We start from the raw sequence: 20,427 nt of genomic DNA, 5'->3' as shown, positions 1-20,427 counted from the left end.
GTTGTGATTATCCAGCTTTGTTGGGATGAGCCTGATTGGAGATCTTCAAATCTTAAAATTCACAAAAACTTTCTGTGGGTGTAGAAACAAATACAGGAAAACAGCATTCCACAGTTTGTGTGATCAGTGATGTTAATTCACCTTCGTCTACAGTTATCTTGTAAGCTTGAGAGAGAGTTTCGCTGTGTGGAGCTGGCAGAGCTGATGACTCAGAACGCGGTGACTCTGGCCATCCGCTACGCCTCCCGATCCAGACGCATGGCCCTCGCCCAGCGCCTCAGTGAGATCGCTCTGGAGAAAGCCAACCAGATGAATGAAGAAGAGTTCGTGGAGCAGGAAGACTCAAGCATCAGGCGAACCTCTGGGTAAAGTCAACAAGATCTGCCCCTTTGGCTGTCTTGTGTTTAGCTCAGTTCACTGCAGTGCATGAAGTGGACAATAGATTGTAGCTTAGTAGCATCTAAAATGGATTAGCATGTTTAACATAACAGGCTTAGTCCTAGACATACTCAAGAAAAACAACTAAAAGTTTTTATGGTACGTTAATCAGAGAACTTGTTTGCCAAAATGCCAATGTACTCCTAAGATATTTCTTTTTTTCTCTGGAGGAAGGGTTTTGATCTCTGAGTTTTTGATTTGGACAGGTATAGCCAGGCTGAGGCCACGGGATACCATTACAACAACAGACACCATCAGGAGGAGGAAGAGGAGCAGAGAGAGGAGCTCGAGGAGGAGGAAGGGCGAGACATGGAGACAGAAGATGCAGCAGAAAACAGGAAACGTCTGTTCACCTCAGTTGTCGTCTCTGTCCCCGATTAAAGCCACAAAATACAGAATTCGTTTCTGCTGGTTGTGCTTGACTTGACCGCTAACGGGTTTGATTGTCCACACAGGTCTGAACCCGTTTGCTAAAAGAGGGAGCTCCCCTGAAAAGCCAGCTCTAAAACCAAGTGAGTAAATATTTTTTAACTGTCATCAGAAGACAAAGAGATAAGGACCGAGTTGACAGTGTGTTAGTATCACTGATTTGTAACGCCACATTGGTACGCCCAACTTGGTAGCACTTTCTAACAGAATTGTTACAGTCACTAAATCTCTAATTGCTGTGATCAGTTTTCATCTTTAAATAATTTCCTCTTCATGATACAGACATTATGTCAACTATGAGCATTACTGAAAGAACTAAAAAATACAGGATGGTTTTTTGTATTTACTTTTTATTGTTGTTAAATGGCTTCTTTTAACTATTATCACTAGCAGTACATACAGATCGAAGTTAGTCATTATGAATGAAATCACTGGATGTTTGCTTTAAATGTGACGTTCGATAGGTGTAGGTGTACAGATGTATATTTACATCAGTTATTTAATAAGGCATAAATGATTATATGTAATTGAAATTTTTCTCACATTTTCACAACATGTACATTTTTAAAGTTAATTTCAGATCACAGACTGAGGTTCTGGATATTCACATGCATGTCAGTGTGTTGATGGTTTTGAGAGCCTCACTATATGCTGCAGCCTCTGCTAAGTGATATTTTTGAAGAGTAGGACTAAAAAATAAGCTTGATGTCTCGTTTGTTCTGCAGTTAGCAAAGAGGGACGTGTAAATCCTTTCAAGGTAAGTGACTTGGTGTTTTGATGACCTTTTGTTTGATTTGTCTCACTACTCATTACTTTGTGGAGGTGAATAGGTATGAGGACTAATGTTCAAGTGCAGTTAATTTTAGGGTGATTCTTATTATATTGGCTGGACATTTGAAGAAGCACAACCCTTTTGGTCCATGACTCCTCTTTTCTGGAAATCAAAAACGGAATGGATCTTGGTGTGGCTGTAAAAAATCTGCAAAAAAAAAAGAAAAAAATCACCATAGGTTCTCTTTGCTGCTTTTTGTATTTTCATTTAACTCTAAGTAGTATTTCATTTTCTATGTATTTTCATTTCTAAGTCTCTAAGGATTTAGCTGTGACTACATTTTTTTTTCGACATAGTCTCAGCCTTCAATGTGTCGGGTAAATTAATATAAGGAAGCAAACGTCTGTTATCAGTCCAGCTTCAAATCACCTCTCTTGGATAAATATGATCATGAAATTTAAGTATTTTTTTCTTCCACTGACTTAAGTCCACACTCATCCGGCGTACCTATGTAGCTGCAAACGTAGCTCATATCCTTATGGTTAAATGCGGTGTACAGTACCGATGATGATAAGGGTGGTGGTGATAAATGTATAAAATTTATGCCTGGTTAGATAGACAGTGCACAAGTTTCTGGAGGCATGATGGTTTGATGGTTTGTGTTTAGGTCCTGGGCTCGGGGAGGTCGTCGGCGTCACCTGGTCAGCCCCGAGTGACCAACGTCCTGGACAGCATGACGTCCGTCAAGAAGCTCGCCCCCCTCAGCGGCTCTGCAGGGAAAACAAACAAAAGCCCACCCCTCAAACCCCTGGCCCCCAGACCTAAAGCAAAGGTACAACACACTAGAGCTGCAACTAACGATTATCTTGATTTCCCGAAGCTGAATAAATACCAAACATAGTAAAACAAAACTGCTCTGCTAGCTCAATCATGTTGTAACTAGAATATCCACTGGAAAAAATATTTTTTTTCATGGACTGATAGTTATATTTCTGCCGACTTCTCAGTCATTTTAAATCTAACAGTTGCCGTGACAGCAGCTGATCTTTATCTACAACCAACTTATATTAACAGTTATATTTAAATATGAGCTATTTTTTTCTAGTGTCGGCAAACATTTATCTTTTTATAAACTCACCGGCAGATGTTTTATTTCAGCTGGGGGTGTGTCACTCCAATTTAACGTCAGCTCCGATTAATGTGGCTAAGCAGCAAAAGTAACGACAGTAAGCAGTCACATTAAGGCTGAACAGAGTTAATCACCTTTTCAGACTGTTATCAATTTACTTCTGAAATAAAGACGACAATTTTCACAGATGTGTTGATTTATTAAATGTTCATTTCAATGTACAGATGCAAACAAATTCACAAATCAATTAAATCTTTGGCCCAGGAAACTCATAAAGACTGAACAAATTAATAACGATTAATAGGCTAATTAATAACTGATAACAATATATAGCCGCACATCTCCGTGGAAAATCTTACAGGTACTGTCCGTGGTGCTGACTCCGCTGAGGCATTTCATTCTCTTTATTATAGAAATTAAAGCTCCATAAAATTCACGGAGGATCTTGTTCAGCTCTTCTTTACTTGCAGCTGAGAAATCAGCTGTTTGCCCGGTGTTTGTCAGGTCGTCTTGTAGACATTTGACGGCCCAAGACGTTGACCGGGCCGTACCGGCTTCATTTCCTGACCTGTCCAGCTGATCCAGCTCTTCACTCGTCACTCTCGCGTATCTTGGCTTTTTCTCTTCTGTCTTGTCTTCCTCGTTCAGCCATTCATCCAAACTTAGGTCGCAAAATAAATCAAAATTGACAACCAAACGGTCCATTATGCTGGCGAACAAAGTTGACAGCGGCTTTTGATGCGGGTTTCAGTGAAATGTTTCATGTTGCCATAGAAACCACACAGACTTGGACAATAAGATGTAGGCGGAGTAATACTTTCAGTGATTGATTCAGTATTTTTTTATTTGCGCACGGCTAGCCGTGCTGTCATGCTCATTTGAGCACATTCAAAACGTCTGATTGATCAATCAGATTGCTCGGTCGCATCTACGTGTTGTATAATTTTAAAAAATCTCAAGTACCCCCTGGAGTTCCTCCAAGTACCCCCAGGGGTACACGTACCCCATTTGAGAAACACTGTCCTAGAAGACTAAAGAAAACAGAAAATATTCACATTTGAGAAGTGGGAATAAGATCATATGGAAACTTTCCTCTTAAATATGGCTCAAAAAAGATTAATTTATTATCAAAATAGTTGTCTATTAATTTAATATTTGGCAGCTAATTGATTATTTAACTAATCATTGCTGCTCTATAACACACATGTACACACACACACACACACACACATAACCAGATGGGGTCTTCTCTAGTGTCAGAGTTGTGTTGGTGTCTTCCTCTGATTCATTGATCAGTTTGTTTTTCCTTGGACTTTCTGTTGGTCTTTGAGTTTTTGTCGGTGGCATTCTTTTCTTTTTCTGCTCAGCCACGGTGGATTTTCCTGCTCGTGTTAACTGCCCAGCTCCTCTCCTGTTTATTCCAAACAAATCGTTATTGCAGCTTCTGGAAACATTAAATACACATCACCACCTGTGCAAAAGGTTTTTTCACACTCTGGGTGTTTAGAGCAGCAAATGGAGAAGCTCATGAACTGGTTATGGGTTTAATTGTGTCTGAATCACTGCTGTGTGATATCAGTCAGAGAGAGAGAGGGAGAAGAAGTAGCAAAATAGACATATGAAAAAAATCCTAATTATTTCTTTTTATGGCATTTCTGCTTTATTTGACAGTGATAGTAAAGAGAGACAGGAAAGCCAGGGGAGAGAGAGGGGGTGACATGCCACCGAAAAATCTGCTGTCCCATATAAAATATAAATTCCTATTTATGAAATTACAATCCTTAAGGTTGATTTAATGGTGTGGCATCACAGTAGTATGCTAGTAGTGGAAACGGCATGCAAACCCTCTTCTGTACTGCTTTATCTAAGGCAGCAGCATCACACACCGTCAACCTGCTGTCTCAGAATGTAGTGGAACAAAATATTAATCCATCTATGTTCTTCACTGACAATTGTTTTCCGTCTTCCTTTAGACTCAGTCCACACTGATGCAGATGACAGGCTCTAAAACAGCCAATAAGAAGGCTCCACAGAATGTGGAGTCAGCCGAGGATAAGATGAAGCAGCCTGAGGTGCCACCTACACCATCACCGGTGGATAACGCTGAAAACAAGAGGTAAGATGTGATTACTTGACACAAAATTCAGCAGTAATCAGGAGCATCATACAAGCCAAAATTTGGGGGGTGGGAGGCGGGCAATTAGAGCAAGTGGCATGAAGTCCAGAAAAAAAAATTTCCATGTTCTAACATGTTAGAAGTTGGCACTGATGCTGTACTAACCGCTTGCTCTCATGCCAACTGCGACTTCATGCTCTGTGGGTTAGGTATGTGCCCCACCAGTTTGAACGGGCATGACCCCTCTGGCAGTCATGTCCAGTAAGTGGGGAGGAATCTGGTTGGTAAATGAGTCACAGAAAATTGATTTGTGTGTGTTGGGGTCAGGCCAAAGACGGGCTTCCAGCTGTGGTTGGAGGAGAACAGGAAGAGTATAGTGGCAGACCAGCCTGATCTGGAGGAGACGGACATCATCAAGGAGGCCATGGGACGTTTCAGGATCCTCTCAGCAGAGGAGCGGCTGGTAAGAAACAACTGAGAGGGGAGAGGGGAGGGAAGATGAAGTACAAAGAGAGACAAAACTAATTGAGAAAGTGAGTCGTTTTACCACTAAGGGACTAGTCAAAGCCTGCCTCAGCCTTATGCCTGTGTTATTCAGGACTCAGGATGGAGCACTTTAATAAAAGCTGGAGTCTGTGTTTGTTAGTGTTGGCAGAGTGTGTGTGCACGTGCGTGTGTGTGTGAGCATCTACCCACAGAGTTAGCCTCAAGGAGATGCTAGATGGAGATGCTAGATGCAAACGTCTTTACTATTACTTTACTTTACTGTCCAATATAATGCACAAGCCCTGAACAGCTGAAAACGGCAGCACACTTCACAGGCCTTGTAGCACTTGAGAAAAATAATTTTCTACAGATTGTGCTGAATAATTATTGAGCAGTGTCTAACAAGAGGTAAAAGTGTTGTTATTTTGAAAATTGAAATTTTGAAAATCTTATCACATAAGGTTGTAAATATTGGACAAAAGATCCTGTCTGACATGGATGATTTGTTTAGCTTGTAAGACTTGTTACAATCCCTAAGAATAATCAGCGCCTACCTGGTGTTTGTATCTTGAGTGGGGAAGGGGCAATCACTTCTTGATGTAACGGCTGACTGCTGGCTTGGAACAGCCTGCTAAACAGGTCAGAAACTGAACACTAGTCGCTATAAGTAAACCATAGCATAATTGATCACAATGTTGGTGTGATTTAACCTAGCAGCTGACGGCTAGCTTGGAACAGCCCGCTCAGCAGGTCAGAAAGCGAGCACTACTAGTCACTGTTGCTACACCTGATGAAGTATTTAAATAGCCAATAGCCGATCGCAATGTTGGTGTGATTTATGTAATGGCTGACTGCTGGCTTGAAACGGCCTGCTCAGCAGTTCAGAAACCAAACACTATTGGTCACTGTTGCTATAAGTACTTGTTTAGCTTGTAGGACGACTTGTTACATCAGGTGGGCACCCTCCTTCATCTGTGTTTTTATAGGCCCACGACACCTCCGGATGGGCTCAGTGGTGACACATGGCGTCCAAGGTGTCCCCTCTGCTTTTGCCTCTCATGTTTGACATCTAGCAACCCAAACGAGGTCCTTTCTCTTCATCCAAAGCCAGTTGCTGGCTCGCTCTGCAGCCTCTGAACGTGATTTCAGTGCTTGTCGGAGGGCTTGGCCCTGGAACCCCATGCTCTTCAGGAGCCTTGTTGTCGATTTGGCGACAAATCCTCTACATCCAACCTGTACTGGGAGCACCTGTGTCGTCCAGCCACGCACCTCTGTCTCAGCTACTATGTCCGTGTACTTCAGGCTTTTACGTTCATAGGCTTTGTCGATTCCAGACTCCTATTGGACTGTTAGTTCCACGATGTACAGGAGCCTTCTGCGAGGTTGACCACAAGATCAGGTCTGGCCTGAGATTAGTTGTGATAATCTCTGGTGGAAAGATGAGTTTCTGATCCAGGTCAACTTTCATTTTCCAGTCTCAGGCTGTGTCCAGGAAGGATGTTTCCACTCTTGGAGATGGTTTCCCTGGGAGTTGTCCTGCTTTCACAAAGGGGGTGGTGCTTGGGAGTCCAGGGACTAGGGGAGGGAGGGCGTTGGTGGTAACTCTCCTTCTCTCCAGCATGATTGCCAGTTGCCGCAGGACCTGATTGTGCCTTCAGGTTTAGCGGCCCTGAGAAAGGCTGGTTTTGCAGCCAGTGAGGATGTGTCTTAATGATGCTGCAGTTTGGCAGAGAGCACATGAGGGATCTTCTCCAACCCACTGGCTTATGTTCTTGGGTGTGGCAAGAACATAATAAGTGGCTCTGATGATGACGCTGATTCGGCTTCCTTCCATCTCCCAAAGATCCCTCCAAGTGAGTTTACGATGCTCCAGATTTTCCCAGGTAGTCCATTGCCCTTGTTTAGGCTGAAACTGCCTTTGCACATCTCTCTGCCTCCTCTTGCTGCCGGACCTCCTCAACCACTACCCTTCTTCTCTGGGTGGGTGTTGCTTTGTGCCATGTTGGTCGACTTGTCCCGAGTACAAACTCACCTCTTCCCTACTGAACCTGCCCCACTATGTCCCGATGCCCGAGAGCAGATTTAGCCTGCTTTACAGTCTCAGACGGGGTCCACTTCCTCCCAGTGGCCAGTTTGGGAGCAGCCACTCATATTACTGCGTCTTGGGACTGTGTCAGGGTCATGTCTAGCTTCACTTTGGTGCACTTGTACTCTTCAGTGAGGCTAGAGCCGATAGCTCCACAGCACCGTGCCCATATAAGCCGATACTGCTTAGGCAGCATTGCAGTCCAAGCCACTTTTTGATGTAGGAGCTGACTGTCCTCTCCAGCTTCTGGACTTTAGTGATAGGGACCTCGTAGACTGTCAGAGGCCCTGGCTCAGCTCATGGCTCATTGCTCCCCAGGCTCAGCCTGGGGAGCAATCCGAACTGCAAACACCACAATTTCAACTTACCTGGGAGTGAGGTCTTGTCTATGGTGACAAGGCCTTTGATGGTTTCCTCCCTCAGTTGACTGCTCTGGTCTGAGTCTTTGAGGCTCGCATCGTACCATCGACCCAAGCTTTTGATTGGCTGCTCTGACACCATTGGAATGGGTGCTTCATTGATGTAAAATCTCTGGTCCACGAGTTTTCCTCTGGCAATGGATATGCTCCTGGATTTGCTGGGTTTCAACTTCATCCGTGCCCATGTTATGTTGTGATGTAGTTTCCCCAAAAGATGCTTGGTACATGGGATGGTTGAGGTCAGGGTGGTCATGTCATCCATGTAGGCACAAATAGGATGTAGCTGTTGTCCAGCTTGCAGTCGTTCCCCTCCTATGACCCATTTGGAAGCTCGAATGATCACCTCCATTGTCATGGTGAAGGCTAGCGGGGAGACTTCCAGTGATTGCCAAGATGTTGTGTACTCTGTTGTTGTAACACAGACTTGCAAATCTTGGAAGTGTCTCCTGACCAGGTTTGTGATGTGATTGATATTAGTACTTCTAACATGCCTTCTGAATCTGTTTTAGCCTGAAATTAAAATATAAACTTGACTTAGCAAAACAACTAAAACTGAATTAAAATGTATCTTGTCTGCCTACTACAAATGTATACCTGAAATGCAGGGGTTTAAAACCAAACTGTAAAAAAACAAACAAACAAACAAACAAAAAAAAAATGTTCAATGCACAGTACACCCTGCAGAGTGCAGTGCTGCAAACACATCCACTGTATATTACAAGTGGTAGTTTTTTTCCCTCCCTAATGTACAAAACAAACTGAACCAAAACCAAAATCGTGACCAAAAACTGCAAAACAAACTGAACTGCGACTTGATTGAACTGTTACAGCCCTGCTGGCATGCTTTTCCTCTTGGACTCAACCAGCTGATTCCTGGTGCACAGACGAGTCAGTGGGTGGTGAGTCAGGCAGACAGAGGGAACAGGGTCAGTAATCACCACTGTCACACGGCTTCTAATTGATGGTTTTCACTGATCGGGTCCCGTGTCATCACCAATGGGATCAAGTCAGTACAGTTTCAGTTTCAGTGACATGGCTCCACACTGAACTGTCGGGGTCTCCACATTTATTTTTACATCTAAATTTTCAGTTGTAATACAAACAGAGTGTTTGGAAGTCTCTGCTCCCTGTTGGAGGTGACGGTGGTGAAACACCTCCAACATGGACCATTAAAACATTCTGTGAAAAGTCTTGGTGAAATGTGTAAAATGTTTATAAACGCTATGACGTTGAAAATTTGTTTTCTGCCTCACAACACCTGCTTTGCTTTTTAGCCTGTTCATTTTTTGCAGTTGTTTTTTCAACATTTCTGTGTTATTTGCTAGTGACGGTAGAGACAGACGGGAAAGATAGAGGGGACGACACAAAGGGCTCAGTCTTGTACTGAACCCGGACTATAAAGACGTAGCCTGGTACATGATACACACTCCACCATGTAAGTCACCAGGGTGCTCAGCCTTTTCATTTTCAGTCTTTTTTTTTTTTTTTTTTTTTCAAAATTACTCCCGCAATTTGTATTTTTAAAAAAGTGAAAAACATAGTTTACAAACTTAAGATTTTTTGACTTAACAAAAAAAAAGAGTATATACACTATATTACCAAAAGTATTCGCTCACCCATTCAAATGATCAGAATCAGGTGTCCTAATCACTTGGCCTGGCCACAGGTGTATAAAATCAAGCACTCAGGCATGCAGACTGTGAAACAAGACATTTGTGAAAGAATGGGCCGCTCTCAGGAGCTCAGTGAATTCCAGCGTGGAACTGTCATAGGATGCCACCTGTGCAACAAATCCAGTCGTGAAATTTCCTCGCTCCTAAATATTCCACAGTCAACTGTCAGCTCTATTATAACAAAATGGAAGCGTTTGGGAACAACAGCAACTCAGCCACGAAGTGGTAGGCCACGTAAAGTGACGGAGAGGGGTCAGCGGATGCTGAAGCGCATAGTGCAAAGAGGTCGCCGACTTTCTGCACAGTCAATTGCTACAGAGCTACAAACTTCATGTGACCTTCAGATTAGCCCAAGTACAGTACGCAGAGAGCTTCATGGAATGGGTTTCCATGGCCGAGCAGCTGCAGCCAAGCCACACATCACCAAGTGCAATGCAAAGCGTCGGATGCAATGGTGTAAAGCACGCCGCCACTGGCCTCTAGAGCAGTGGAGACGCGTTCTCTGGAGTGATGAATCACGCTTTTCCATCTGGCAATCTGATGGACGAGTCTGGGTTTGGAGGTTGCCAGGAGAACGGTACATTTCAGACTGCATTGTGCCGACTGTGAAATTTGGTGGAGGAGGAATTATGGTGTGGGGTTGTTTTTTCAGGAGCTGGGCTTGGCCCCTTAGTTCCAGTGAAAGGAACTTTGAATGCTTCAGGATACCAAAACATTTTGGACAATTCCATGCTCCCAACCTTGTGGGAACAGTTTGGAGCGGGCCCCTTCCTCTTCCAACATGACTGTGCACCAGTGCACAAAGCAAGGTCCATAAAGACATGGATGACAGAGTCTGGTGTGGATGAACTTGACTGGCCTGCACAGAGTCCTGACCTGAACCCGATAGAACACCTTTGGGATGAATTAGAGCGGAGACTGAGAGCCAGGCCTTCTCGACCAACATCAGTGTGTGACCTCACCAATGTGCTTTTGGAAGAATGGTCAAAAATTCCTATAAACACTCTCCTCAACCTTGTGGACAGTCTTCCCAGAAGAGTTGAAGCTGTAATAGCTGCAAAAGGTGGACCGACATCATATTGAACTCTATGGGTTAGGAATGGGATGGCACTTCAGTTCATAGTATGAGTAAAGGCAGGTGAGCGAATACTTTTGGTAATATAGTGTACCATCTAACTTATCCTGAAATAATTATTATTTTTTTTTAAATCATAAGACGTGTACAGGTATTTCAAATATGAGACACTGTAAATAAGAGCGTCTGAGTCTTGTCTTACAGGGTTTTTCCTGCATATAAAATTACGAGGTGGCCGCCTCAGCCTAATTTCGTGCCGCCCCCGGCTCTCAAAACTCTGACGTCGGGAAAATTGTTATTTTCTGACAAGCGTTGTGGTAGATGGATGTCATTTTAACTGCAGTTGCAGCATTGCGCCGATGTGGCGGCGCTGTATCAACAAGAGTGCACTGGAAGTCGCTGCCAAAACTGCCAAAGAGGAAGAAAAGAGCTGAGAAATTCCCTTTCTAGAGGATTTTGTTTTGTGTTTTGGTTTCTTCGCTAGTGTGTGTGTTAATCGGCATCCTGGTAGTGGAAGTGAAAATGCAGCATAGTTTGACTGCTATATGATGGTATACGATGAGCTCACACACGCTGCCGATCTGTGCGGCGTGTGTGTTTGCCCGCTCACGTGTGAATTAAAGGATCTTGTCAAACCAACCGACCTCTCTCGAATTTCCACTTTCCGAGCCATCCTCTTAGCTAGCTGTTTGTTTTTAAAACACAGTTCAGTAAGTTCAGTAAGTTAAAAAAAATAAAAACTGCCAATGGAACAAGCAAAATGATCTTGAAACAAGTGAAAGTGGTCTAAAAACAAGTTACTTTTTAGGCAACTGTCTTATTTTACCGGGATTTCCAGGCTACAGCAGCGCACTGACATAGATTGTGTAACAAAGTGAAGAGTTCCCACTCTGCTTTATTTTCACTGGCTAACAGCAGCATACTGGCCTAGCTTGTCTATTCAGAGAAGAGGTATCACTTCGGCTTATTTTTCAATCTATGTTATCACATGCATACTACTGCTCATTCATTGGTAGCTGAATTGTTAGGTCTGTTTGATAAGTAATTTATACTTTTAAAATAATAATAATTTAACATATTGTTAACATAAACATACACTAACACTAAATACCGAGTGTTTGAGCAACATATCTCCTCTGTGCTACAAGGGTCCGTGGTAAAAAAGTAACCCCCCCACACGCATGATCAGGATGGTACCACCTCTGCCTCAGTTTGAGCCAGGAAAAACCCTGTCTTAGTCTGGGTAAATGAGAAAAGTGCTATCTTGCCCAAAATGTTAGAATGTTCCTTTAGAGGGAAACACACTCAAATGTAAAATACTCAACACTGCTTTTGAGTGATTGAGTGCTTATTCCTTGGCATGGATCTGTGCTAATTGATGATGGGGCAGTTCCACCACTCATTTATGAGTGGTTGGAATCCATCAACATGTGCATGTCAATGTGACCAAACGTGGCTTTCCTCCAGAGTTCTTGAATACCACACAGTTTTTTGTACAGCTGTTATTTATGTGCGGAAATACTCATGAATTTACAAACATTTCATGAATGAGAGCCTGCATGCGTGTGTGTGTGTGTGTGTGTGTGTGTGTGTGTATATATTGATGGAGAATGCTTGAACTGCAGCCTTGTTGTGAGCCTGCACACACAAAGGCACTCAGCAGAAAGCTAGATGACACACGACACAGCCAAAGAAATGAGAAAGAGGATGGGGGCAAGAGGTTGGGATGCCTGTTGCTTGGGAACCTCTGCTGTTGTGTATTAGCAGTGAGGACACAAGGCATTGATCTTATGATAATGTGTGTGACAGACAAAGACTGAGAAAGGGAGAGACTGCGACTGAGTACATAGACGGGAATAATTATCAGGATTTTGACCCTTATTTTAACATGGAAGCTGTTTTTTCAAAGGCATCTTACAATTTAACAAGCTGACAAACTTAATCTAATTGATCATTAGTTGATCATTTATTATGGATGATTTATGTGGCTGATTTTAACTTAACCTCAGCCATTCTATTGTTTGGTCTACCTTTTTTGTGCCGGTAACCACTGGATAAATTTGACCGAAGCTTGGGGAAATGAACCGTGTCACGATTCAGATCCAACAGACGTAACAAAACTACTCCTAAATTTCTACAAAAATATGTCTCTGGGTTGCAGTCATAGCCAAAATAATTTATTTTTCAAGTTAATAATTTCAGCCAGTGTCACTACCTGCATTTCCATAAAACATTCAAAGTAATTACAAGTGAATAACTAAATGCCACAAAACAATTAAACAAGCTGAGTTGTTTTTTTTTTTCCTCTGTGTTTAAGCAAATGATGAGGTAAAGTCTCCTGTGGGTGGACACAATGACGTATCATTGCTATGGGCAACCAGTTTTTTTGCAAGCCTAGTTTTGTAAAGATGCATTTTTTTTAATTTCATATGGAGAAATGTGCATTGAGACAGGGTTTTTGGAAATACAGGTACTGTCAGGATGGAGCCAGAGATCAACAACTCAACTCATCCCTCAGCTGCTCAATGGGAAGTCCATTCTGACTTCTCCTTTATTTTGATATTGTCATTAAGATTTTCATGCAGAGACAGAGTTTTTTTAATACACACTAAACTTTTTCCCCAAGAGGCATTTTATTTTTGATATTTTTCCTTTAAGGGATATAGGTCTTGATCAGACCAGTTGTGCTCAACTATGCAATAATACACTTGCATTGGATATTGGAAGATGAAAATTTCATCTCTGAAGCTAAAATTTCCAACTGCTAGAAACTGGTGGCAGGTTTACAGAGGACACATTTTCCTCAGTATCACAGTGGTTTGCGTTGGTCTCTATTTTCTTTTGCTGCTGGCTGCATGGCACCAGTGTTTTCTGCCAGAATTCCCTGGAAAAATACTGCGCTGTCATAGACTCCCAGGAATCATCTACACTGCCTACATTCACGTACGAGTATTTGAAGCCCAATGGGAAAAAGTGAATATGGTGACATGTTACATTAAATTGCATTTTACATGCTTAGTTTTATTACACTAAATTCAGAGGGATTTTATGAACTCTGAAGGCAGGGCTCAATGCTGACCTTTTTTTTTTTATTTAGGAGCACATTTTTATGCAGCTCTGTAACTTCTGGGCCTTGTGGCTCCCAGCATGGAGACAAATGGTAAATCATGCAATGCAGACACTACTTCTACACCCTTCAGGCCCCCTGAAGCACCACAATGCCCTGGGAACAACATAAGCGCTGTAGACTGGTAGCAGTTTGCTTAGCTAGCTGACAACATGGACATTTTTTTTTTTTAAAACCAAGGGCAGCTGAGTTGTTGCCTTAAAACAACAATAAGGCTCAATTTTTATTTTAATGTTTACTCACAAACCTGCTCGCCTTGCCCTGCCTATTCCTGTTTCTCTCTCCATGTATGTTTAGTCTCTGCCACTCCTGTTTTTGCATCAGCAAAATTAATTGTGTGGGTGTGCGGGAGTTTCAGACATGGGCATTCATTTTTAGACATGTGACAAAGTTGGTGAGAACCACACCATTTATCCCTTTGCATTATTTAAGTTAACATGCTTGTTAAGTATTTGTGGTAGCCAGTATTCCATCTTTTCTCTGTAATATGCAGACACATTCTATCCCGGGTTTGTTTGAGTTTGCATTATTTTGATTACAGATCATATACATCAACATTTCTGGGTAAAAACATACGTACACAAGTATTGTTAAAGTTAAATCAGTTTATTGGTTCAATTAAGTTCATTGTTCAATCATGTATTCTTTCAGATAAGTTCCTTTGAGCTTCAAGGTGCATTTTAATACTCACCATGTGGTCCAGGGTCAAAAGAGGAAGGGTACTTTTGTAAATAGTTTTTTTGTAAAATATGCATCTTGCTGACACTCTGCTGTGTAAATAAACACCTTTTTTGACACTGGGACCATGTCTTCCGAGTCTACCTCCTACTAAAACCAGTCACTCTGGCCAGGCTTCCCACAAGACAATTTAACTTTTGGAAGAAAATATCAATTTGGGTGGTGTGAAATCTATTTGGATGGGCTGCCTATATATTTATATATAAACTGTATGTGGATCATTCCATGGAAATTCAACAAGTTCTTCCCACTTGAGCCCCTCAGAATCACACGATTTTTTTCTATGATAACTTTTGCATATTCAGTGAAAAATTGTTGAAGAAAAAAATGATTTTGGCTTGGGATTGTGACACCTAGGATGGATGTAAAATCGACTTGGTTGCAGTTTTTAACAGTTATGAGGGATCAAAAATGCTAGAAAAAAACAATGCAAATAAAAAGCATGAAATTTGGGCTTAACCATATGTGCTTTGAGGACCTGAAATTCAGAAAATATACATAGTATGAATTAGGGCTGTAGTCTGTTAGTCGACTGGTCGATTTATTGGTCGATACGTTCTTGGTCGACCACAATCTGATTGGTCGATTATTTGCCGTGTTAATTTTATCAGGAGTAAAGCACTAAGTGCTAATGGGGGTGTTTTCAGAACAAACGGTTTCACAGGTAACAGTCTGTCTTCAGAACACCCCCCTTGTTTTCACAGTTTTGGATTAGCCCAACCCACTGGAGACAGATAGGTAGGCCGGTATGTTCTGAATTGAAGAAAAAATTAGGTCTGGTTTTCCGACTATTTGCTTAATTAAGAACGTTTAATGAACATTTAGTCCTCTACCATGTCAAAGACGTCGTCAGTGTGGCAGATAGATGGAAAAAAAAGTCGAATGCAAACTTTGCAAACAACAGTCTGCGTATCACAGCTCAACGACCAACATGGCATATCACCTAAAAACGGTAAGCTAACATGTCTGTGTTAGGTTGTTCTGCCAGTTTTGAGTATAAACATATCAGAATTGGCATATTTCAAAGTTTTAGTCAACCTGGACATTTTTTTTTTTAAAACCAAGGGCAGCTGAGTTGTTGCTTTAAAACAACAATAAGGCTCAATTTTTATTTTAATGTTTACTCACAAACCTGCTCGCCTTGCCCTGCCTATTCCTGTTTCTCTCTCCATGTATGTTTAGTCTCTGCCACTCCTGTTTTTGCATCAGCAAAATTAATTGTGTGGGTGTGCGGGAGTTTCAGACATGGGCATTCATTTTTAGACATGTGACAAAGTTGGTGAGAACCACACCATTTATCCCTTTGCATTATTTAAGTTAACATGCTTGTTAAGTATTTGTGGTAGCCAGTATTCCATCTTTTCTCTGTAATATGCAGACACATTCTATCCCGGGTTTGTTTGAGTTTGCATTATTTTGATTACAGATCATATACATCAACATTTCTGGGTAAAAACATACGTACACAAGTATTGTTAAAGTTAAATCAGTTTATTGGTTCAATTAAGTTCATTGTTCAATCATGTATTCTTTCAGATAAGTTCCTTTGAGCTTCAAGGTGCATTTTAATACTCACCATGTGGTCCAGGGTCAAAAGAGGAAGGGTACTTTTGTAAATAGTTTTTTTGTAAAATATGCATCTTGCTGACACTCTGCTGTGTAAATAAACACCTTTTTTGACACTGGGACCATGTCTTCCGAGTCTACCTCCTACTAAAACCAGTCACTCTGGCCAGGCTTCCCACAAGACAATTTAACTTTTGGAAGAAAATATCAATTTGGGTGGTGTGAAATCTATTTGGATGGGCTGCCTATATATTTATATATAAACTGTATGTGGATCATTCCATGGAAATTCAACAAGTTCTTCCCACTTGAGCCCCTCAGAATCACACGATTTTTTTCTATGATAACTTTTGCATATTCAGTGAAAAATTGTTGAAGAAAAAAATGATTTTGGCTTGGGATTGTGACACCTAGGATGGATGTAAAATCGACTTGGTTGCAGTTTTTAACAGTTATGAGGGATCAAAAATGCTAGAAAAAAACAATGCAAATAAAAAGCATGAAATTTGGGCTTAACCATATGTGCTTTGAGGACCTGAAATTCAGAAAATATACATAGTATGAATTAGGGCTGTAGTCTGTTAGTCGACTGGTCGATTTATTGGTCGATACGTTCTTGGTCGACCACAATCTGATTGGTCGATTATTTGCCGTGTTAATTTTATCAGGAGTAAAGCACTAAGTGCTAATGGGGGTGTTTTCAGAACAAACGGTTTCACAGGTAACAGTCTGTCTTCAGAACACCCCCCTTGTTTTCACAGTTTTGGATTAGCCCAACCCACTGGAGACAGATAGGTAGGCCGGTATGTTCTGAATTGAAGAAAAAATTAGGTCTGGTTTTCCGACTATTTGCTTAATTAAGAACGTTTAATGAACATTTAGTCCTCTACCATGTCAAAGACGTCGTCAGTGTGGCAGATAGATGGAAAAAAAAGTCGAATGCAAACTTTGCAAACAACAGTCTGCGTATCACAGCTCAACGACCAACATGGCATATCACCTAAAAACGGTAAGCTAACATGTCTGTGTTAGGTTGTTCTGCCAGTTTTGAGTATAAACATATCAGAATTGGCATATTTCAAAGTTTTAGTCTAATCGTTTTATAACTGCAGGCGCACACTGTAAAATCAGGAGATTAGGGGGAGAAATTACTGACCGGGAGCATTGCGGGAGATAGGGTTAAAAATCGGGAGTCTCCCGCGTGAATCGGGAGAGTTGGCAAGTATGATCATTCAGTGCAAAAATAATTAGGTCAAAAACGATTTAATATACTGCTTGTTGCTTATGTTTATTTATAATTCATTTAGGCGGAGAAGGCTAGCAGGCAGGCTACTGTCCAGTTAATTGATCTAAAAATAGTAATTTATTTTATTTTATTTTATTATTATTATTATTTTTTTTTTTGTATTCCCGCTGCCCCCCGATTAGTCGACTTTTGGTGGAAATTTCAGGACTTTAGTCGACCAAGATTTTCTCTGGTTGACTACAGCCCTAGTATGAATGTACAATTTTGCATGGCTTCACTGAATATGCAAAAGACATTGTAGGAAAAAAAGCTCATCCTGAGGGGGTCAGGTGGGAAAATGTTTCTGAATTTATTGATTGATTGATTGATTTATTTATTTATTTTTTATGGCATGGTCCATGTACGGAAAATGGTGCACTCACGCAGGGGCCACTAATTTTTTAAAATGTATTCACAAACAGGAATTTTTATGCGCATACGAGAGTGAAACAGTCGCATCATAGATCCCTGGAAAGCTGTCTTTGCCCTGTGGCCCTTTTTAAATTCTGACCCTTGTGTGCAATGGGGGTCAGGCTCATTACATTAACATTACATTACCCAATCTAAATACAATAAAATCACAACTGAATAGGCAGATTGTCAGGCTTGTACTATCTATCAGCTCAGTAATGGTGTTGAGTGTTTGCTTGTGTGAATTTGCATGGGGTTAATGGACACTGTGTGTTTGTGTGTATGTGTGTGTGTGTGTGTGTGTGTGTTGAGGGGGGGTATCCAGGCCTATGCTGCTGCTGCCAGTCCACTTGCCAGGCATGATGATTCATCCCAGCTCTATTACATCCAGGCAGGCGCTTCCTTTTGTCTCAGCACAGGGAGGGGGGGAAAAGCACAAGGAGGAAAAGAGCCAGCAGGCCAAAGAGAGGCAGGCTGCCAATAGTGATTAGACATGACATGGTGCAATTTCAGACTGCATGGCTGAGTGTTCATGTGTTTTTTTTTTTTGTTTTTTTTTTGTGTTAGTTATTGTGTAAGTGTTCAGTAACGCGATGGGAACAGCAGTGTTGATGATTTTCCTTTTGTGTGTTTTTTTTTTGTTTGTTTTTTTGATCTCCATGTGAATCCCTGCCCCGTAGTTAATGTGTGCTTTATGACCTTTTTTTTCTTTCAGTCTTGGACAGAAAGAGCAAAAGGCCAAACTGTAGATGCAGCAGATCTGAAGAAAAGAAAAAGAGCCGAAGGAGAAGGAGGTGCAGAAAATGAAAATGCCCACGTAGAAGCTGATGAAAGTGTGGCCAAAAAGAAAAAATCTTTGGATCCCTCATCCAAGCTTTCGGCATTTGCTTTCAACAAAAACTAAACAGTTATTTGTTTTGTGTTTCATTGATGTTTTTTTGTTTGTTTGTTTGTTTTGTATGTGTATGTTTTTCCCCAAAGAGTGAGGTGTGAGAAATAACTTTGATGAAAGTTTGTTTTCCTACAAATGAATCTTTCAATACCCCTAGTTATCTTGAATTGGTGAACAGTAATTTCTTTTTAAAAGATGGTGTTTTGGCCCAGAAGCGTTAGATAATGGCATCAGTTCAAAACTTCTGAAGCACTAGAAATACCTCTGAACATCAGCGATGGGTCAGTGACATAAAAAGTTAATTTTATAGTGTTCCATGCTTGGTTTTATTTTTTGATGTGTTTTCATGTTTCAAACATTTTGAGAAATGTGCTGTATCTTAACTGTTGAATAAATGTAAGTTTATGAGTCTGCGGCTTCCAGTTTGTGGTATTGTATCACTCTCTTGGACTGGGGCATAACACCAGCAGTGTTGTTACAGCATCATGCAAAGGTGACCACTGTTATGTTAACAGGTTTTTCCCCTTTATTTGAGTAAATTCAAGTCAAGTACATGAAGTATACATATTACATAAATTTTTTTCATTACAAAAGTTGCTGTAAATATACTTATATGCATAAAAATAATACCACAAATAAAGTAAATAATATGAATAATTACCATGAGCAAAAAAAAAAAAAAAAAATGTAAGGAAAATACATGAACAAACAAACAAAAAACCCTCAGGGTCTGCTAAATGGTTGAAGTAAATTTGAAATGTCCAAGTGAGTCATATCAGTCTTGATTAGTATGAAAACTTTGTCTACATGTTTTTCAGAAAATGTCTATAGTCTATAAATCAAACCAAAAAGAAGTTATATGAAACATGTTAACATGTAGTCCTGTTATTAGGCTGATAAAGTGTCAAACTATGGTGAAGGGTAAGGGTCAAAATTAAGACCGGCAAGAGGCTGACAGTAGGAAATGAAAAACTGAATATAAAATCTCCCAATGTGGTAACAATGTGGTCACCTCCTGGTTTGGCTACTGGCCTGACTGATCACTACACGCTGGGGCTAGTGACCCACTGGATCGGCTAACATGTGAGCCATCTCGCTTCCTGCTTGCATCTCTGTCTAGTTTTAGATGTCTCTGTAAGTTTTGCTACACACAGTTTCACATCGCGTCCCTTAATATTTAGTTTCCCGGCATCCTTGCGCTGCATTTATTGTTTCAGAGCTTTCACTGGCTGTGTTCAGTCAGAGATACCGATTTTTGCCAGTTTGTTTTGCTTATTTTGGGTTTTTGAGTTGGTCTGGAATCCAAAGAAGCATTTAAAATGTCTTCAGAAGTATTACATTTAGCTTATAGAAACCCTGGTGGTGGCTCACCTGGTAGAGCGCGTACCACCTGTCGAGGCTGAATCCTCACTGTGGCGGCCTCTCTCCCCTGCCTTTCCTGTCTCTCTCTGCTGTCACTATCAAATAGTTTCCTTAGGTTGGTTTGTTTATTTGCACATATAAGAGACTTTCTAAAAGATACAAAATAACATGAAGAAGGAAATGTGATGGAGAATTGCCTAAAAAACCCTCAAGGGCCTTGCAATGTGGCACTCTCCAGGCAGCATATGACTGGAAGTAAGTACACAAACTGTGTACCAATAATTAAAGAAAAAGACAATATAGCAGAGCACTTGACAACACCAACCCATCTGTTACACAGCTGTAATGAATTAAGTCATGGTCATGTGACACTATCGTTAACATTAATAAACAACATAATACATGTGTGATATGGCTTATAGA

At 41.1% G+C, this 20,427-nt stretch overlaps 1 protein-coding gene across 2 annotated transcripts in view; it reads left to right on the top strand.

The window, feature by feature from the left end:
- The window catches only part of wdhd1 (WD repeat and HMG-box DNA binding protein 1), a 36,750-nt gene extending 17,686 nt beyond the window's left edge, over positions 1-19,064 (top strand). For both annotated transcript variants that reach the window (XM_030048356.1, XM_030048355.1), the window contains exons 19-26: positions 154-365; positions 645-781; positions 894-950; positions 1,593-1,624; positions 2,307-2,471; positions 4,742-4,884; positions 5,212-5,347; positions 18,466-19,064. In XM_030048356.1, coding sequence (XP_029904216.1) covers positions 154-365; positions 645-781; positions 894-950; positions 1,593-1,624; positions 2,307-2,471; positions 4,742-4,884; positions 5,212-5,347; positions 18,466-18,654 — 1,071 coding nt within the window. In that variant the 3' untranslated portion in view covers positions 18,655-19,064. The remainder of the gene's footprint in view (positions 1-153; positions 366-644; positions 782-893; positions 951-1,592; positions 1,625-2,306; positions 2,472-4,741; positions 4,885-5,211; positions 5,348-18,465) is intronic.
- Positions 19,065-20,427: the final 1,363 nt, after the last annotated feature.

This window comes from Myripristis murdjan, chromosome 3 (assembly GCF_902150065.1).
Source record: "Myripristis murdjan chromosome 3, fMyrMur1.1, whole genome shotgun sequence".
In the NCBI taxonomy this organism is placed as follows: Eukaryota; Metazoa; Chordata; class Actinopteri; order Holocentriformes; family Holocentridae; genus Myripristis; species Myripristis murdjan.
Note: the sequence above shows the minus strand (reverse complement) of the source record. Positions and strands in the feature narration are given on the sequence as shown.